General features: G+C 35.9%; 2 protein-coding genes across 3 annotated transcripts in view; both read left to right on the forward strand.

Annotated features, from left to right (window-relative positions):
• The window catches only part of LOC138706386 (nuclear receptor coactivator 2-like), a 613,007-nt gene that overhangs the window by 356,360 nt on the left and 235,768 nt on the right, over window positions 1-20,879 (forward strand). The window lies entirely within an intron of this gene.
• LOC138705715 (uncharacterized) lies at window positions 9,423-11,671 on the forward strand. Its single transcript, XM_069834286.1, has 2 exons — window positions 9,423-9,763; window positions 10,369-11,671. The coding sequence occupies exons 1-2, from the start codon at window positions 9,609-9,611 to the stop codon at window positions 11,669-11,671; spliced, it is 1,458 nt and encodes a 485-aa protein (XP_069690387.1). The 5' UTR covers window positions 9,423-9,608.

Genomic DNA, 20,879 nt, shown 5'->3' on the forward strand with positions numbered 1-20,879 from the left:
CCTCACATTTGGTGTGGTATTCTGGGGAATCAGTTACTCGGACCTCGAGCTCTACCTCCGCGGTTGAATGAGGAAATCTACCGCGCATTCTTGGAACGCGAATTGCATGGTCTGCTACATGATATCCTTCTTGCAATGCGAGTGAACTTGTGGTTTATGCACTATGGTGCTCCTGCGCATTACTGCCGCAACGTAAGGGCGTATCTCAATGCTGTGTGTCCAGATCGATTGATAGGCCGCGCAGGGCCAACTCCTTGGCCAGCCAGATCACCGGACATGAACCCTCTGGACTTCTACCTTTGGGGCCGCCTGAAGTCGTTAATGTATGCCTCCGCTGTACCTAACGTAGAAGTACTACAACAGCGAATTGAACATGCTTGTGGAATTGTTCGTAATGAGTTGAACGGGCTGTGTAACGTTCAGAGATCACTAAGACGGCGAGCACAGGTATGTCTTCAAGTTGAGAAACATCACTTTGAACATGCATTACATTAAGAATTGTACAAATGTGTAACGTCTAGAAGAAATTGCTTTACATTCTTTACTGTGTTTGGTTTTAGTTCACAAAACGTGCATAAGTGGACTGCCGAGGATATGGGTTTAGTGACTTTGGTTGTTTTGTATTGAAGTCCAAATGCACTGTACGAAAGTGATAATTAGTTTACATTTGGTGTGTTATCCTTTCTTTGTTTGGGAGCGCAAGTTCCATGCAAAATGACGTTAACTCTGTAATTAAAGGTTTTGAGAAAAAGTTGTGTAGAACGTTTTAGTCTTAGTTTCACCTCTACATTACACACACAAAGTATTTATGCGTATTAATGAATCATCCTGTATACTGTTGGATCTCTATTTCTGATACACGAAACTAGTGATGGCCATAAAACAACATAACAGTTACTTTGTTCCAGTTACTCAGTTGTAACAGTTACAGAAACAGAGAGTAAAGGGTTCCACACACGCAAAGACTTATCGGATACTTATCTGTAAAGACTTATCTCAGGGAAGTATGTCTGAATTGGATGATTGTTCATACACACTCACAGTGGCGTGCGATACAATTTTATCTGAGGAAAGCAGTAATACAAATTAATATATGTATAGTACAAAACTGATAGCAGCCAACTCACCTAAATATATTTGAATACCAAAGGAATTCCCCTGTCTTTAGCAGCAAAATCATGGATGACCTGGGCATAGAAATCCTCATTACTGTGAATGGTTTCCAGTGATTCCTTCTCTATAGAACTTGAATAACGAATCCGCCTCGACCAGGACAGGCGCTCAGAGAAAGAATTTTGTGACGTTTTAAGATTAGAGAATTCATAGGTCTCACGATTAAAATATAATTACTGCAATAAATTTCTTTTTCGTTTTATGAACAGGGGAAGCTATGCTTTCGTTGCCTACCATGTACGGCACGGCAATCCAAGCTCAGTTTTATCTCCTAGACTTTAGTCCTCAAAGAAGTCGTGAGAGGGCGTTGAAATATAAATAATTATATGTGGAGAAATTATATCACTTGATAAATTTATTCCTTCATGGTTCTACATTCACAGAAATGCTTGAGAATTTTCTAAATCTGTACTTTCATAGCTTGCCGCCGGTTCACTATACAGATCTTCTTGAAACGAAACAGTAACGAAATCTTGACCACTTGTCGTTTCCTTCTATGTTTACTTTTTTCCCCTCTTAATTTAGAAAGTGTTGCATTCGGAAAAATTGAGGCAGCTGCAGAATTCCGAAGACTTATCTCAAGGCCAAAAGTCGCAATACTTTTCGTCCGTACACGAGCGAGATTTGCCTCTGGATTTAGGTTTGTACAGACTTATCTCCAGGTAAGTGTCTGCGTGTATGGGACTCTTAACTTCCACTGAGTTAAGTCTTCAGTTTCCAAACTCGCTGTTTGCTACAGTGCTATTTAACAGCTCTTCTCTGTTTTAAGCCTTTGTTGCAATAGTCCTGCTAACCCATGTTCATCAAGAACAAAATAACATTATCATAAATTCTAAAATTTGTTTATGCATTTTTGATGTTACATTTAGGCCTACAGGATGTTAACTAATATGTGGGAAACCTTTGGGAGTGGATAAAGTATCTAAATATTATGAAATATTATTAGATTCTGATGATTCAGATTATCGGATGTTTTCTGAGGTGTTCTATCATCAACATTTGGTAACTACATTTAACTTCCGTCGTCAGAGTCATATTGCCCATATCATAAAGAATATTGTTGCATTACAACCTCGTGTTGAAACTACTCGTAGTTACCATCATTGGCAACAGTAGGCCTATGTCTTAAGTGACGGTTGATTATTGTTCTTAATATGTTTCTTTCCTTTTTTGAACATTCTACATGTTAGTCTTTGTTCTTCAGGCCTTTTCACGAAATATGAGCTTTACACATATGATGGGACTTGAGTGGTATAAGATCAGCACGGCACAAGATATCGCAGAATGTTCGAAAGGTGTTGTGCCTGCATTTGTCTGAATGTTAACTGGAGCTTGCTGTAATTTTGTTGAAATTATATGAGATGCATTTTTAATTAAACACAATTACTCATTTTATTATAATTTCTTTCAAAACATTGTGTACGAGAGAATATTCCTGATTCATAACTGAGAAGAGTGAGTTAGGTACATGTGGTAAAAGGTGTGTTATTTTGTGTTTGTTAGAAGCAGAGAAAATGGAACATTATATAACTGTACAGAGTTATGGACTTAATACTCGAGTGTGAGAGGTGCTCTTTAAAGCCTTGGTTTTTCTGAACCAACCCTTGCGACATGCGGGGTGCGAAGCCCGCCTCGCACAAATCCGGACTACTTGAGAGATAGTGAGTGGTTTCTATGGCTGCGAGGTGCGCAGACTTCGCATCTCGCAGATATAGAAACCACTCACTATTCTCGTGCAGTCCGGTTTTGTGCGAGGCGGGCCTCGCACACCTCGCACTTCGCATGCGTCGGTTCAGAAAAACCAAGACTTAACAGTTTTGTGCACTATGACGGACAGTTTTTCAATATATATATATATATATATATATATATATATATATATATATATATAGGGTAAAGGCTGGTAATACTGTGATACGAATAATATTATGGTCGTTCTTTTTAAGAATTTATTACAATTCTATTGAGCTAGAGGAAGCTCGGTTTTTTGCGTCAACGTATTAAGAGAATGATCGTGAAGTTGCTGCACAAAACCGGTCCTTCTCTCGCTCAGTAAAATTGTAATGAATTCTCAAAAAGAACTATCACAGTATTACTTGTACCACAGTATTAACAACCTTTACCTTATGTGGGTGTGCAGTAGTTAAAATGGATTTTAAGGAGATGGGTTATAATTGTAGAGACTGGATTAATCTTGCTCAGGATAGGGACCGATGGGGGGGCTTATTTGAGGCGTTAATGAATCTCCGGGTTCCTTAAAAGCCATAAGTACTGTATGCAAGTGCAGTGGTATAGGGCAGCAAGGAGTAGAAGCGAATGGAGAAGTCTACAGAAGACCCTATTCTGATAAAATATGGACGGAAAGTGCATATACTCTATGCCGATAACATGCTAGAGTAAATAATCCTTGTGTGACAGTGTCTAAACGAGTATCTGTGCCGATAACTTGTTAGAGTAAATAATCTTTGTGTGACAGTGTCTAGACGAGTATCTGTGCCGATAACTTCTTTGAGTAAATAATCCCTGTGTGACTGTGTCTAAACAAGTGCCTGTGATAACAGAATAGGTGACATTGTAGAAGCGAGTGTGTGTGCAAGAAGAATAGGTAACAGTACCGAAATAAGTGTCTGCTTTAGCAGGAAAGGCTGTTTCGATAGTTCAAAAAGCGTAGGAAAGTGTAGTACGAAGACGGAAACTACTACAGGTGTGAACTAAACTTAAAACGTTTGTGGACTAGCTCACCACATGAGTTCTTACCCGAACTTTCCCTTTGTAGGAGGCTTTAGCCCTTCACCATACAAAATAGGCTCATTCATTCATTCATTCATTCATTCATTCATTCATTCATTCATTCATATAAGGGACCATTTTGGGAGATGTCGACGCATCTCGCTTAAGACAAGTAGCCATTGCGATCACTGTACCTAGTGAAAAAGTCGACTACATGAGATCTGTGTTGCCTGTGTTTTTAATCTCTACGCAAGTGAACTTCGTGACTTCAACTTGTGGTTTACGTTCACAGAAGGCAAAAAAATACAATGAATGTGAGTTACACTTTTCTTTTCGGTCATAAAATATAATATACCATCTTTAGTTCATTGTATTTTGACTGGATGAGCCTAATACTAGATATTCACAAATTATTGTATATAGCTACTTTTTACAGGTTAGTAAAGGCGCCAGAGTGATTACCCTCAAACAGTTATACTTGTTTCGTGTGTTCTGTTATCTTTTTGAATGAAAGTGTATCTCGGGGAGATTTCGACACCGTGTTTTGGGAAAATCTCGACATGTGTCAAGTTCTCTCTTATTTCGCTTGTAGCCCTTCTGGTGGGCTCTGTCTATAAACTTTTTTTTGTGTGTTTTTGGTCTTAGGAGAGTTCGCAATTCTCCGTAGAGTGTTTAGTGCCACTTTACCTGTTTATCTCTGTGTATCTGCCTGCATGTATGAAAGTACTCATCTTCCATTGAACCAATCTTAATTAAACGTTATATTTTAATTTTCATTGATATCGGACAAATAGGAAAAGGCACAACTCTCAATACAAACATCGAAGATTAATTAGTTCGGCATATTCTTCGCCTTGATTGTAAAGGCTACATGAATTAACAATTAATGACGTAAGAGAATTGGCATCCTTATGTACTGCAGAATAATAAGGTAAAGTACCCAAATAAGAGACAGGGCCCTAATAAGAGATACCTACGGTATAATTTGCCATTTCTCGACAACTATGGTAAATCAATGTTTGTGCTTCTAAGGCATCGTGTTCTTTGTCTAACCTCAGCTGAAAGTAAGCAACGAAGCTGAGAGCAAGAAAAGTAATTTTTGACACTTTGAGCTTTTTACTGGTTTTTGTTGAGGAAGAGAACAGCAGGTAATGTAAGCCTACAACAAATTTATTATTAATTTTATAAAATTGCTAGCAAAATGTTGCATATAATTAGGTAGATTGCTAATAAGAAAGATAATAACTTATGACCTTTGGTAGCCATTTCATTTTTATTTACTCCATTCCCTAATAAGAGATACTTAGGGGTCCTATTAAGAGATAGTATCTTTTATTTAGAACCCTTATTTGGTATTATTATGATGCTCACCTTTGAGAGTTTACGAAAAGCGTTAATGCGTCTGGTCGTGTCAGTTTGTCTGCCAGCAATTACATAAGAACCAATGAAAGATTAATTGAACTATTAATTAAAGTTAATTACGAATTAGGTCAATCATTAATTATCCATTGTCCCCAATTATTCATTACAAAAATTACTAATTGAAATGATTAAGTTATCACTATTAATGACTAAAATTAATTATTAATTGAGATGACAATTATATCAATAGCTAAAGTCAATTAAAATCAGCTAGTCCGACAATATTTACCTTACTTAAAGATCAAAACATAAGTGCTTAATTCGTAAAATATTCTCTATACATTTCAAATAAAAATCTTGTGTAATTATTAAAATTATTAAATTTAATTGTGGTTCCTGATTTCGAAAATTCCGTTGGACCTGTGTAAATATCGCCACTACAGCCAGTGCCAGCGTTTGTGGTGCGTGTTCTTGAGTAAAAAGTCAGTCAGTAAGCACTTGTTGCCAGTGTAACTGAGAACGGTAACATCCAACACGTCACGTAAGCAATCTGCCAATCACAGTTATCAGTCTTGTTGTCCACTGACTGCGTCAAAGCCAAGACACTCGCACTTTGCGTTTCTGGGATGTGTCTCTGAGTACACTGACCAGTCCACTGACTGGTCAGTGTATTCAAGGATCTGTGGCATCTGTTGACATTTCGGCTGAGAGTGGTACCACCTCCTAAACAGATGTGACGTAAGCAATCTGCGAATCACAGTTCTCAGCATTAATGCCCACAGACTATGGCAAAGATAAGTTACTCGCTCTCAACGTTCCCATTACTTATTTCACGCGCCAGAAACGGTAACTTTGGTTATACCACAGTTAGGCCTACAGAAGCAGCAGCAACAGCAGCAGCAGCAACAACCACCATCTCAAGAGCAGTAAGCTTCAACCAGTGGGTAGTAGCATGTAAAGTCATCCAGGGTAGGAAAAGGAGCTATCATAATATCAGTCAGTTCTGATCAGAAAAAAAATGAGAGAGAGTTTATATAAGGAAAATCAAAGAAAAGACGGAGCTCGCAAGAAGTAGTTCGAAAAACAACAAAAATCACAAAAAAAAACTCAGTCCAAGAAGCACTGGTTGAGTTCGTCCAGTGATGAAGAATCCGATGTGGAAATGGAATTAATTAACTCTAGTGACTAGGAATATGGAGAAAATTATGATGATGGAGAATGCTTATTTTCCACTGAATTTTTTTCAGAGAACATCAGGGCTCAGGGGGAAGACATAGATTTAGTGTTCAAAATGTCGTCGTTGGGACACTAAGATTGCAGGACTGATGATGAACCTTTGGTTTGTCCAACTTGCTCAATACAGCGAAATAAGAATTGTGTCAATTAAAGGGGTCGGCAAAATAAGTGCAATCAACTTAAAATTAAAATATGGAGATCGAAATTTAATATTGTATCATTTTTCTTTCTCTAGCAAAATATTAACTTTAGCAATATTAGCCTAAATAAGATTAGTACATTCATGTCCGATTTGACCGTCTTCGTGTTATTTTCGTAAACCATATTAATTTCACTTGGAAAATGCCAAATAAACAACAGAATTTCTGTTGAGGAGTTAGGTCACTGTTGCACTGACATCTTCAATTTTAAAATGTTCTTGAATTTATCGAAGTATCTACATGATTTCACAATGTTATATATTGCTTCAATTTTTGTCCATGTTCAAAAATAAACTTTAAATAACACACATATCTCTTATTTCGAACCCCTTTTCAAAACATCAGTATTTCCCAGTTTTACTTTTTTTTTTTTTTTTAAATTTAAAGTAATAATAAAAACTGACTAAAATTTGTATTGTTAATTCTAAAAATAGTCGAAATGCTGTAAGCATTCCATTCATTCAGATTAAAAATGTCTACTCCCATCCTCATTTATAAGCAGTTAAAAAAAGTGTCTCTTATTTGGGTACTTTACCTTATATTTGATTACGATCTGGTTCTAGTCGAAAATTGATGTGAAATTCGCGTTGAAGAAGACATTACCACTTCCCCAAAAACACCACAGACACCATCTGCACAAGGACATTAAGGCTTGCATAATTTCTCACCCACTGATACTTCCTTTGAAGAACTCGCCGCTGCTCACACTTTCATCTGGTGGAAAAAGAGTAAGAAAACTGCAAGACTCAGACCAATAACGTTTGAAAACTATAGGAGACAACTGTAGGAGACTAAACAACAAAAAGAAATTAGGCTTTCCCACAGAAGGAAGCCGTCCAGAGCTCGGCGTATAGGGAGAAGGAGCTAGTTCGTCAGACAATCTGGACAATCCAAAAAAAAAAAAAAAACCTACTGTGCCGCGTGTGGTGGTTATTACTACGATGACAATGCTAAAGACCTTGGTGTTCAGCGTATTTGAGAATGCCAGTTTTGGTTTCACAAGGTATGAGTGGAAAATGGTACCGATAAAAAATTCACATGTGACCAAGGCGAGTAGGAAGGAGTGTTACAACGTATTTACAAATATTCCAGAAGAAAAATTTTTGTTGTAAATGTTGGGTTTTAAAGTGTTTCCTATATTTGTAATTCTATGTCGAAATCTCCTCCATAATGGGAGAAATCTTCACTTCGGTACCAATTGTATTTTTTTTAATACAGTGATACAAAATGATCACATTGGGACTAGGTATGTGAAATGTGCGTAAAACTTATTCATACATATTAGGAGAAAAAAATTATAATGAAATTTGCATAAATTGTTATCAAAATTAAAATTTTTCCTTAGCATGTCGAGATGCTCCTAAATGACCCTAATTTATGTATATAAATAAAATTATTCCTTATTTTCCGTAGGGAATAATATTCGAAAGACAGGAATTCTCCTGTTTTAATAGAGGGATAATGTTAGTTTTTATATTTTTGGGTAGGTCTGTACTATCGCGTGATATTAAAATTTCATGCTGTTGAATTATTTTATTTCCCGCCTATATGAGAGTTTTCCATTCACGTGTGAACCTTGAAACACTTGGCAAGAGGCAGCGGATATGAGATTAATATGAGCCATGGGTGCAGTGGAATTTATTACATCTGCAACATTTCACGTTTGACGAAATTCTGCCTACAATATATATATATATAAACATTTTAGAGTTCGTAGTTTTATGATGAAATATTAATGTTAATTGAAAATGTACAATATAGTTCCTGTCTCCCAGCCGAGATCATTCACCTGACAGATTGCACGATAAAATTCGATCATCGAGGCATTCTTTGAGGTTTGTATGTACGTAAAATGGCTCTGGAGTAAATTTATTTATTATAGTTTCATTTCTGTTTACCATCCTGTCTCTCTTGTTGCTGTACCGACTTAGGAATAGCTATAACTAAATAACTATTTTAGGCAGCTGTTCTTAAAAAAAAGATAGGAAAAGGTGTTAAAATTGGATTATTATACGACAGCATGCGAAAACTACTTTTAACACTGACTTTCAACTGTTTGCGCCGATTGTCAATTAGTTGTTTCCTACCGGATGTCACATGAGAGCAATCGCAATCGATCAATAAAGATGTTCTAACAATGACAGGTTTACTTTCAAAACCGATTTTTTTTCTGCAGTCAAATACTATTTCGCTCACCTAGAACACCGGCTCCTTTTAACGTGATAAAGTTTCATCACTATAATGAGGCAGATAACAGCAGTGAAGAAGAGAGGAGAATTTGTCTCTACCTGAGCACGGACGAACGATTGTCTAAAAAGTAGTGTAAGAGACACATGTTAAAAGTGGTATTCTGCTTTATATAAATTTACACTTGTAACATAAACAACTTTTTCATAGAAATGTGCTTTGTTTTTAATTCTTTACATAATTATCCTCAGGAAATCAGTGATGATGGTTTCGAAACAGATTTTCACAGATTGCAGTTTTTGTGTACGCGTATGTGTCTTTTAGAACACTATTTCTAATTTCCCACAAGTCGTCTATCTTGTTGATTGGTTAGAGTTTCAGTTGATATCAACCCTTCCTTTTCAATTATGTAGAATATTATAATCTTGGGTATCCGCATGGTATCTAAATTCCGTCGACACGAATGCGTCCAACGGAATATTTCTAATTTAAACATGAAATGCTTTCCATAGTTCTCCTGGTAGTACAGTATATAGGCTCCGTGCGTATAGCACTTTGCTGCTACAGGCGGACACTACGAGAACTACTTGTAGGCTTGTCTTCAACAGCTGTGTGTGATCTGTGTTGACAGCCGACTGCTGGAAGATTCGAGTAGGAGTGATTTTATACGCATTTATTTAATCTTTCATAAAGTGTTGCCTTTAGATTGCTATTTTAAAAATGTCAAAGCGGTCCAGCAAAATTATGTGCTGTGTTTTTAGCTGTAATAATAGATATTGTAATACAGAGCAAAATGTGAAGTTTTATAGTTTTCCATCACGACCCCACGAAATGGATTTGAAAAGACGGTGGATAATAGCAGTAAATCGGAAAGAGTGAGTTTAAATTAAGTATTTGGGATTTAAGTATTTTAATTAATACCTAATTAAGTTTTTACAGAACTTATCGTAATCGAGGATTTTACAATAAACCTACAGTAACTATTGCATGCAAATAATCACGTTAATGTTATACTTACAAAATAAGCAGCTGTAGGCCATATTTGTAAACACATCATAATAGTAGGGCGCATTGTATTCAGTAATTATGGCAAAGTCTTTATGATAGCCTGTATTATATAATTACAGAAATAGGCCTATATGAGAAATACGGAAAAATAGTATCATTACATACATACTTTACAATTACAGAATCATATTATGAATATAGAAGGAATTACAAATACAGAAAAATAATATAAATAAAAGTACATTACAATATTGTAATAGTCCTAAAGATATATCATTACGAAGACATATAACAAAAAATAATTTATACTCATTACAACAGAAATTACAAAACATTTAATAGAAACCAAAGCTACATTTTATGAAATCTATTTGAAGTGATTTTCTAAATATCATCTGCCTTTATAGTTTTGTCAAACATTAAACAATATGTTTACATTAATATGTCACATTTACACGAATTATTTTTATAGGGCAGACGGCACTTTATGGACACCTTCCAAATCATCTAGAATCTGTAGCGAACATTTCATAGGAGGGTGTAAATCTCAAAATCCTGCTAGTCCAGCATATGTTCCAAGCATCTTTCCTGAATGTTACAAAAGGGAGTCAACAGGAACAGACTCTCTCAACAGATTTAAAAGACTGAAGAAAAGAACTGAAATAATTTCACAGCCGGATACATCAGACCCTTTGGAAGATAGTGCGTCTATCCTAGTGACCACCAAAACTGATGCCCAAACTCAGACAGATAGAAATTATGACAAAGAAAGCAAGTTTGAATTCAGTTGTATGGTGGATGGAAACAATGTCAGCACACAAGCATGCATATCAGCCTTCCACGCATTGTATGCCAAACCTAAGTGTTCCAGTAAACTGTCTGGGTCTGACTCCCCATATGAAAAAAGAGGATTTTTTGGTTATAGTTCAATTTCTGATGAATCACAATTAAATGTCCTGGCTGGTGTTAACACAGAAATTTTTAATTTATTTTTGAACTTACTGTCAGACAGTACCCAGCGTAAAATTAGTAAAGAAAATAAACTTTTAATATTCTTAATGAAAATGAAGTTAGCCTTGCCATTTGCTGCCCTTGCTGTAATTTTCAATGTTCACCGTAGTACTATTTCTAGAATATTCCAATCTGTTTTACCTACACTTGCACAAGCAACTAAAAACTTTGTTTTCTGGCCTAGCAAAGATACTGTTAATGCAACATTGCCTACTGTGTTTAAAGATAATTATCCGAATTGTAGAGCTATTATTGACTGCACTGAAATTAAAACAGAACAACCTCCTGAAATCAGTCAGCGTGTATATATGTACTCTAACTATAAGTCTGCATATACTGCAAAAGTTCTTATTGGAATTGCGCCTTGTGGTATGGTAACATTTATTTCCAAATGTTATGGAGGTAGAGCCAGTGACAGTTTTATCACAAATGACTGTGGAATTTTGAAACTGATAGAACCAGGAGATCAAATTATGGCAGATAAAGGTTTTCCCGGAATAAAAACTGTATTGGAGGAGAGCAATGCAATTTTGGTAATGCCACCCTTTATGAATGAAGGTCACTTAACACCTGATCAAGTTGATGATACTTATAGTATTGCTAGTGTGCGGATCCACGTTGAACGCTGCATTCAAAGAGTGAAAGTGTATAATATACTTCAAAAATGTCCAAGTGAACTATTACATTGTATTGATGACATTGTGCACATGTGTTGTGTTATGACTAATGTACAGCCTCCATTGATTTCTGAAGATCATTGTTAGAACGGTATGCCAGTTCTTTTAAATAGTGTGTGAAGTAAAACTGTTGCAACTTTTCAATACAGCCCTTCAGGAACATATCGTTTCTTTGAATTTCTATAAGAATGGAAATATGATTCTCTGTATAAATGAAAAAATCACAGAAATCAACGCCACAACAGTACATCAGCAGTTGACACTGAGTGAAATATGTATGACTTTGTTTTAGTTCCAAATTTCCTCGTGAATTTTTTATAATATAGGATACATTAATGTCCCCAATCTCACCGACAATGGGTTTTTCCTTACATGAAATAGGACATTTAATTTCTAATACTCTTTCTGGCTTACCATTCATCATTACTATCCCATCAGGACTAGCACACAACCAAGGTTGGGTTAAGTGAATGATAAGACCACAACCAGCAACTGTTCTGTCATATGAATTTGTGTATTTGTCAAGTGCAGTTTTTTCTAATTTACTTCCAAAAGTTACATTCCTAAGACCCCTACCATGAAGCAATTTTGGGTTCATGAGGGTATTTACCAGCTTCTCATGATCTTTTTTTCTAGTTTTAATTGAATGTGCCCTACTCGCAGAAATCCTTATTTTTCTTTCTTTAAACCATAAGTCTGATTTTGATTGATGCAAGGTTTTTACACAAATTTCAGTTGCTCTGGTCTTATCAATTAGGACATGATTATCATAAAAATCATTTTCTAATGCAGAAATGTTGCTACTACATTCATTAATTATTATAGGCCTAGTTTCTTGTTTCATTAATAATGTTGTGATTAGCCCTTTACATGCATTATTCTCAACAATAGCTGTGATATCTGTTATTAAATGTCCCAGCAGTTCATTGACAACTTTAAGTGATTCTGATTTTTTCTCTTCGTTTAAAATTTTTGTCAGTATACATGGGGTTTTCAGTGTAGGAATTTCATTTGCTTCAACTTCAAGCCTCTGCTTTTTTTTTTGGGAAAAAGTTCTTCTAATCTCTTCCCCTTGCTATATTTCTCTTTCCCCGCATTTGAGATATGGGGTCGAGACCATTCGCAGGGCTGATCAGTTCGCGAAGTGATGCGTTCGGAGTTAACTGCATAAACAACAGCGGAAATGTGTTTACACTTTCCTGACGATCCAGCAGGACATTCGCAGGAACTATTAGTCGCTTCTCTAGCAGCATTAACCTACGATAACATGAGGTCGTCTTTTTAAGTCAGCATCGTTTAATGTATAAATTAACATCAATCACAAATAGTAATAATACATAAATAACTACGTTACCTCTATGGTGACATGATAAGGTTTCAGGCTAACTGATGTCTGTCTTATTACATTTGCAGTTATTACACTCTTGCAAATTCCAGCGAAATATTTTTCTTGTAAATTTAATACATGACCACTTTCTGCAAGTAAACGACCTTTCTTAGAAGAATTTGGCCGATTATTGTCATAGAAAATACTTTGAAATCCCACTGTTATTATTAAATCTGCCATGGCAGAGCTGTGAGATGACAGCTGATGCTCGCGCGGTAGTACGCAAGAACTTACAATTTTCGCCACTCAGAGCGCGGCGGTGCATTTCTCCCTGCAACGCACGGAGCCTATAGGGCCTTTCCCACAAACAGGGTGCAGTACTCCATAAATGAATTCGCTTCTAATATAATTAAGAAAAATATATTTCACAAAAACTTCTTGTCCGCTTGCATGAAACTTAATAGCTCGAATAATGTTTGCGGTGCTATATTCCACGGAAGCATTAGTGTTAGAAACTAACTTCTATCTTAATATATATTTTCATACCAAAGAAAAGAAGGCGATAGTTTGATTAATGTCCGTGTGATGAATCTTGTCTCACTGTGAAAAAAGAGAAAAAAGGAGATATGTCTTACCTCGTCTGTGTTGTTATGGCGATGGGGGGAGTGGAGCGATGCCGTCCACCTATCCAGTGGCGGAAGGGACTAGTTGATATATTGTGTAGTGCAAAATAAAATTACAAAATATCTCTCTTCATACTGTGTAGTTCCGTCACTGAGCTTGTCTTTCAAGAAACTGAGTTCCGGCAGCCTGTACAATAACAAGATTTTGAAACGAATCCTGAAAATGTACAACTCTCATATAATCTCCACCCTCATTTGAAGGGACTTGGTTTTATTGCTACTGAGACAAGATAAACCTTAGCAGGTATAGTTTGGTATTGTATCAGAAATCAACCTTTATAAAGTGGGATTCTAGTTTATTCCAGAAGTAGGCCTATGGCAGGGACGTAGGCAAGGGAGAATTAACCGGGTTTGAAATTCCCCCCCCCCTTGTGTACTTAAGAAAATGACATGTTTAGATTTGAGTAGTTTTCCCTTCTCTAATTTTTCAGTCAGAGTAACAAAATCTACATCGACATAAGATATAGTTCTCCTACCACTCATTTAACATAATCCCTGTACTTGGTGCGGCACGTTCGAATTATTACAATGCTATATTTGTTATAGAGGGACCTATCGCCTAGTACCGACCTTGTAATAAAATGAAGCCGACACAATATGAAATTTAACTTCTTGCGAAACATATTGAAAAGGTTGTTTGACAATTCCTCAGTGTAAATAATAAATATTGTGCTTTATCGATTTTAAACTCATTTTAAGAGAGGTATTCATCCGTTCGTTAGTTTATTGTGAAACGTTCGTTTAACGTTTTGTGCATTTGACCGATCATATTTTTAACAAATATGTAATAATAATAATAATAATAATAATAATAATAATACACAAAATTTAAAATACCGATAATGTAAATTGTAAATAATTTCAATAATGGTCCCCGCCCCTTTGACAAAATTCTGGAGACGCCATTGGCTTACGGAGATATTTTTAGGTACCGGTAGGTAAAAGTTACTAGCGGAGGTATATATTCCATAGATCTTACATGAGCATTGAAGCTTTAAGATGTGGAACAAGTCAAAATTTTACAATATAGTACAATTACAATTTTTACAGTTTTACAATTTAGTAATTTTCTACAATTTTTACAATTTTGTGCAATTTTTTACATTATTTTGGCGAGATGTAGTGAGATGAGGTGAGCTCCGAGGATTCGCGAAAAGATTACCCGGCATTTGCCTTTTGGTTGGGGAAAACCTCGGAAAAACCCAACCATGTAATCAAATCAAAGGGGCTCTGACCGTCTTTTACCTTCGAGAAAGATTAGATAGTCAATTTGACAGGAGGCGGAGTGGACCCTGAGCAGTTTCGGAAGTTGACAATAAGAAAAATTTCGCCCCGACCCTCGAGATTAAGCCAACCCGCAGCAAGATGCTCTCGCTCTACTAACTGCCTACTCGCCCGCCCCAGTTTTAATGGTACAATAGAATTCCTTAAGTTAAGTTTTTAGTCGGTTGGTTTGTGTGTTGCCTAATCTCTTCCTTATACTATTAGTGTATTTTTTTATTTTCTTATCCTAGATCTGGTAGAATATTTGAGAGTTCATTATCTTTCCTCGCTTAATTTTGTTATTTCGAACTGATGATTGGTACTCCTATCGGTCATCCTAAGACCTCTCTGTGACGTTATGTTTCTAATGTAATATGATGCAGTAATTTTTCCTTTGCTTTCTGCATTGATATTACGGTGATGTGTTTTGGCGAAATAGTGGACAGAGGTAGAGGAGGCAGGAATACCTCTAGCCTAGCGTCGATTCGAGTAAAAAAGATTCTACTCACACCTCGAGTGTAAAAGGTGACGCTTTAGTCTTCATTCTCGGAACTTCTATAATAATTTAATGTCTTTTAAATATAAAGTGAATACTCAGCACATGTGTTTTTGCACTATTAAATACACAGAGGTATAAATTTCAGTATGTGGGCGTATCGACTTGTAGGAAAGATATCATTGTTTCATCTACAATATATTCATGAATATTATTGATGTGTTTAAATCTTCTTTCATATGTTTTCTCTGCATATGAGCGAATAGGTTGGTCGGAGATTTATGTTGCTTAGAGTTTATATTGCGTTCCTGTAGAGGAATAATAATTTACATTGTAGAATAGTGATTATGTTTGCGTGTTTCCATGAACTATGCATTATATTCAATTTGCTACTGTACAAGTCCATTCTTGCGTTCCATCTTCATTCATGTGCGCATGCACACAATATAAACGGTGCTATTGCATAACGGCAGGGTATAATTTGTCACTACTGTTATGCTTTAAACCCAGAATAAATGAAGAAATAAAACTCTGAAGTTATTCAACCAAATTTATTACTTACATGTGACGTTTCTCTTCATGATTTTAGATTCCGTGTAAAGAAGTGGCTATAAAATTTGGTCCTTATATCATGATTAGTATTTTATCGAGGTGGAATTATTATCATGAATACTTCATGAATGGAAACAAACTAGCGAGCCTAACCATATAAAGTAGACGAGGACTTAGTAATTATATTTTGAAACAGGACTTCCATCTGTAAAACTTTTATATTTATTGTGAACTCAAATTATCATACATAATGTATTTCAAAAATCGGATCCTGTAGCCCCTTTCATCTTCGAATTGAAATTAAAAGTTGCCTAAGAAATAAATTGCGAATAGTTATCTTAGCTCGTCATCAGAGTCGTCGTATCATCATCTTCATCACCACCACCATCATCATCATCACCAATGTTGTCGTGATCATTATCTCTTTCAAGTTTTGTACCAGATATTCGTTCCAAGATAAAACATTTTCAATTCATCTCATGTCGCATGATCTGTCCCTATCTCCTTCCAACGCACATGTCATCTAATAAAGTCACTCAGTAACTTTGTTTCAACATACTTCGTTTTTACTCGTATATAATTAAAATTATTACACACATCGAAGGCACATTAATCAGTAGGCCTATACAAATTACAAGATAGGTCGTAAAAAGGATATGTCTTTGCATGTGGAAGTATAGAAATGGGAGATGCTTACAGATGCCATATTAAGTCTGAAAGGAATGTACTATCTTTGCTATTGAATTTAAAAGTTGAGCCGTGGAATTAATGTATCTTTACTAGTAGATGTAGAGGAGTGGGAGATGATTATAAATGACAAGTTTAGCCGTGGAAGGAATGTATCTTTGCTAGTAGATGTAGAAGAGCGGGAAATGGTTACAGATGACAAGTTTAGCCATGGAAGAAATGTATCTTTGCTAGTAGATGTAGAGGAGTGGGAAATGTTAACAGATGACAAGTTTAGCCGTGGAAGAAATGTATCTTTGTTAGTAGATGTAGAGGAGTGGGAAATGATTACAGATAACGAGTTTAGCCGTGGAAGGAAAGTATCTTTGCTAGTAGATGTAGAGGAGTGGGAAATGGTTACAGATGCCAAGTTTAGCCGTGGAAGAAATATATCTTTGCTAGTGTATGTAGAGGAGTGGAAAAATGGTTACAGATGACAAGTTTAGCCGTGGAAGTAATGTATCTTTGCTAGTAGATGGAGAGGAGTGGGAAATGGTTACAGATGACAAGTTTAGCCGTGGAAGAAATGTATCTTTGCTAGTAGATGTAGAGGAGTGGGAGATGGTTACAGATGACAAGTTTAGCCGTGGAAGGAATGTATCTTTGCTAGTAGATGTAGAGGAGTGGGAGATGGTTACAGATGACAAGTTTAGCCGTGGAAGGAATGTATCTTTGCTAGTAGATGTAGATTAGTGGGAAATGGTTACAGATTACAAGTTTAGCCGTAGAAGTAATGTATCTTTGCTAATAGAATGTAGAGGAGTGGGAAATGGTTACAGATGACAAGTTTAGCCGTGGAAGAAATGTATCTTTGCTAGTAGATGTAGAGGAGTGGGAAATGGTTACAGATGACAAGTTTAGCCGTGGAAGAAATGTATCTTTGCTAGTAGATGTAGAGGAGTGGGAAATGGTTACAGATGACAAGTTTAGCCGTGGAAGAAATGTATCTTTGCTAGTAGATGTAGAGGAGTGGGAAATGGTTACAGATGACAAGTTTAGCCGTGGAAGTAATGTATCTTTGCTAGTGTATGTAGAGGAGTGGAAAAATGGTTACAGATGACAAGTTTAGCCGTGGAAGTAATGTATCTTTGCTAATAGATGTAGAGGAGTGGGAAATGGTTACAGATGACAAGTTTAGCCGTGGAAGAAATGTATCTTTGCTAATAGATGTAGAGGAGTGGAGATGGTTACAGATTACAAGTTTAGCTGTGGAAGGAAAGTATCTTTGCTAGTGGATATAGAGGCTGGGAGATGGTTATAGGTGACACGTTTAGCCGTGGAAGGAAAGCATCTTTGCTAGTGGGTGTAGGGTGATGAAGGGTTGATAAAGGTCACAAGTTTAGCCGTGGAAGAAATATCTTTTATAGTGGAATCTCTGGTGACATGGAAGAGAAGACCTGATGGCCTTAATCGTCTCTCTCTCTAGACTAGAGAGGGTTATGCCTTTATACTATCGGAATAAATAAATGTATTATTATTATTATTATTATTATTATTATTATTATTATTATTATTATTATTATTATAAAAAGTGTTGGGGAATTGATAGATGGCATTTTAAACCGTGGAAGGAATGTGTCTTTGGTAAGACAGGAAAAGTGTGAGTTGTAATAGATCGCAAGTTAAGCCGCACATGTAATTATATCTTTGTTAGCGGAAGGAGAGGAATTAGGAAGTGGTTATAGATTACAACTTAAGGTATGAATGTTTTGTGTCCTCACAAGCGAAATAAAGAAATGAGACATGGTGACTGTCGCCTGATATTATCATTTTCGATAAGAAACATTCCAACCCCAAAATAATTACCAATTATCACATTGTCCAAAACTCGGGATACTAATGTTAAATAACTCATCACATGTACAATTTTCCAAAGCACATGCACTCTGTGTAACCTCCAAACTGATTGGCAGTTATTTTCAGTCATATTTTTTGACTGTCCATATTGACCAAAGCCATCTTTCTTTTAAATAACTCATCATAAATCCCCGCTTACTTTCAGAAATAATATAGCCCTTCATATATTTACGGCGGCAGGTCTGGAAATGCAAATACATTTCCTATTCGCTTTTTCTCTAGAGCTTTCTTAATACTAGTTAATTCGTTCATTCTATTAAGCTTCCTTCCCCTAATTATCTTCATATATCTTAACTTTTTATTATATTCCCTAATAGGCTATTACTAAAAGAATTGACCGAAAAAAAATGGCATTTGTAATAATTAGAGCCGGAATGTTAGGCAAAATGCCTTTTTTAAACTAAGTGTATGCATGAAAGACCTATTATAGATAAACACATGTCCACACATTTGGGGACGATAGGGCCAATTTTTATTTTCCCTTTTTTTTTGTCTACTTTAGCTCCCGTTGCTTATTTTAAGGTTAAATGCCTTCTTTTAAAGCTTTTTTTAGTTATTGCACATTTTCTATATTTTCAATGTATTTAAAATGAACTGCACATAAATTATATCAAAAAAACAAAAAAGAACGGTTGTACAAATTACAAATATATATTCACCTCACAAATATTTGCTGAGAATCTTATTCTCCAGCAATACATATGTTTCCAAGAAGTCGTAAACTTTTCTCCCCTACCAATTCCATCTTTTATGTCAGTTAACAAAGATGTTTGAACAGTATAACTCTCAGTGCTCAGGTCACTTCGGGGTTTACCAGCGAAAGAAAGAGGATGAGGGAAGTATTAAAAGCAAGTCTCCAGGTCCCGTTACTGTTGTCGGTTGCACGCACAAGTCACGCCTACTTTGAAGTCTCTAATCCCTTCTCACATCCCTCTTTTTGAGACAATACACAGTCTGTTTTTCCCGATCTCTGAAAGAATGTAGAGACAGTCCTTCTGAATTAAGTTGCTTTAAGTTTGCTCCAATGACTTCAGTAAAAGTAGAAAGATTTTTTTCCACCATGAAAAACGTTCTCTCTGACAGGCAGCTCACCATGACAGTTGACAACTTTAAAAAGCATCTTATTGTGACATGTAACCAAGGAAAGTGAGTACCGTATGGGATAGTTTATTAAGTTTTTGTCTATTTTTTGTATGTTTCCGTGATTAATAAATGCCTATTTCACTGCCTATTTTTACTATTTTTAGTGGCTATATGCCTGCCCATTTTAACCAAAATAAATGCCTGAACATCCGGGCTCTAGTTATAAGGTACTATCTTTTATTTTGTAGTATATCTTTGATGTCAGGTTTGATGTTTGTTTTCACTCGTCATAGTAATCGAATTTCTTTACTGAAATAATGAAATTCTTGGTGTAATAGAAATTATGTTTACTCTCACGTCACGGTTACCGGTATGTTTATATTTTCTTTTGTGTAAGACTGTTGTTTCGTATGAACGTAGTTCAACCTAACGAGTTTCTTTTTGTGATAACAATGTATTGTTTTGAAGTTCTTTCTGGAAAATACTGTATGTTGTTATAATGTTTTCATGTAAAACTCGCATTTATCATATAGTAAACACATACAGTAATGTGCACGTGATGCTTGTGTACGTTTTCCATAAAAATTATTACACGTACCGTATCTTTGTTTTTTCAGTTCCGTAATTCAGACTTGCATCCTGTATTTGGGGCAATGTGGCTGGCCGTGTCATTGTCCATGCAACTATTGCAATACCGTATCTAAATTTTTCATTAACTCATGACCTGGAAAGCTTGCGTAACAGTCGTGGATCATACTTCGCCATACCGTCCAAGCTGTACCCTCTTGCGGCCTCCCATTGTTCACTTATCAATAACTTCAGGTTTTGGTTGATGTATGTGCTGGCTTAACAGAAACTAACTGCAACTTCTAAGTAAGCTTTTCTTTATTTTTTATCCTATACCCACCTGAAATAACGACGCCATGGGGCGTCTTCTGTAATTGAATCGGTTTTTCGTAAAACAGCATGTGACGTCATTTTTAAGAAAATAAGTTTCACTTGTAAACAAGTGATTTTTTTTTTTCGAATAATACTAGCGTGAGAATTTCTGTACCGTATTTCAAATCTAATTTTTTGTCTAAACAATATTAACCCTGAATTCATAAATAGATCTGTCATTATTGGTATCTGTTAACACAGCTTGAATAGTGGAATTAAAAAAGTTTACGCTTTCTCATTATATGTTTTGTGTCTTTCGTAAAAGCATGTGACGTCATTTTTAAGACAATAAGTTTCACTTGTAAACAAGTGTTTTTTTTTTTTTGTTTTTTTTCAAATAATACTAGCGTGAGAATTTCCGTACCGTAT

This window comes from Periplaneta americana, chromosome 9 (genome assembly GCF_040183065.1).
Source record: "Periplaneta americana isolate PAMFEO1 chromosome 9, P.americana_PAMFEO1_priV1, whole genome shotgun sequence".
NCBI classification, from domain to species: domain Eukaryota; kingdom Metazoa; phylum Arthropoda; class Insecta; order Blattodea; family Blattidae; genus Periplaneta; species Periplaneta americana.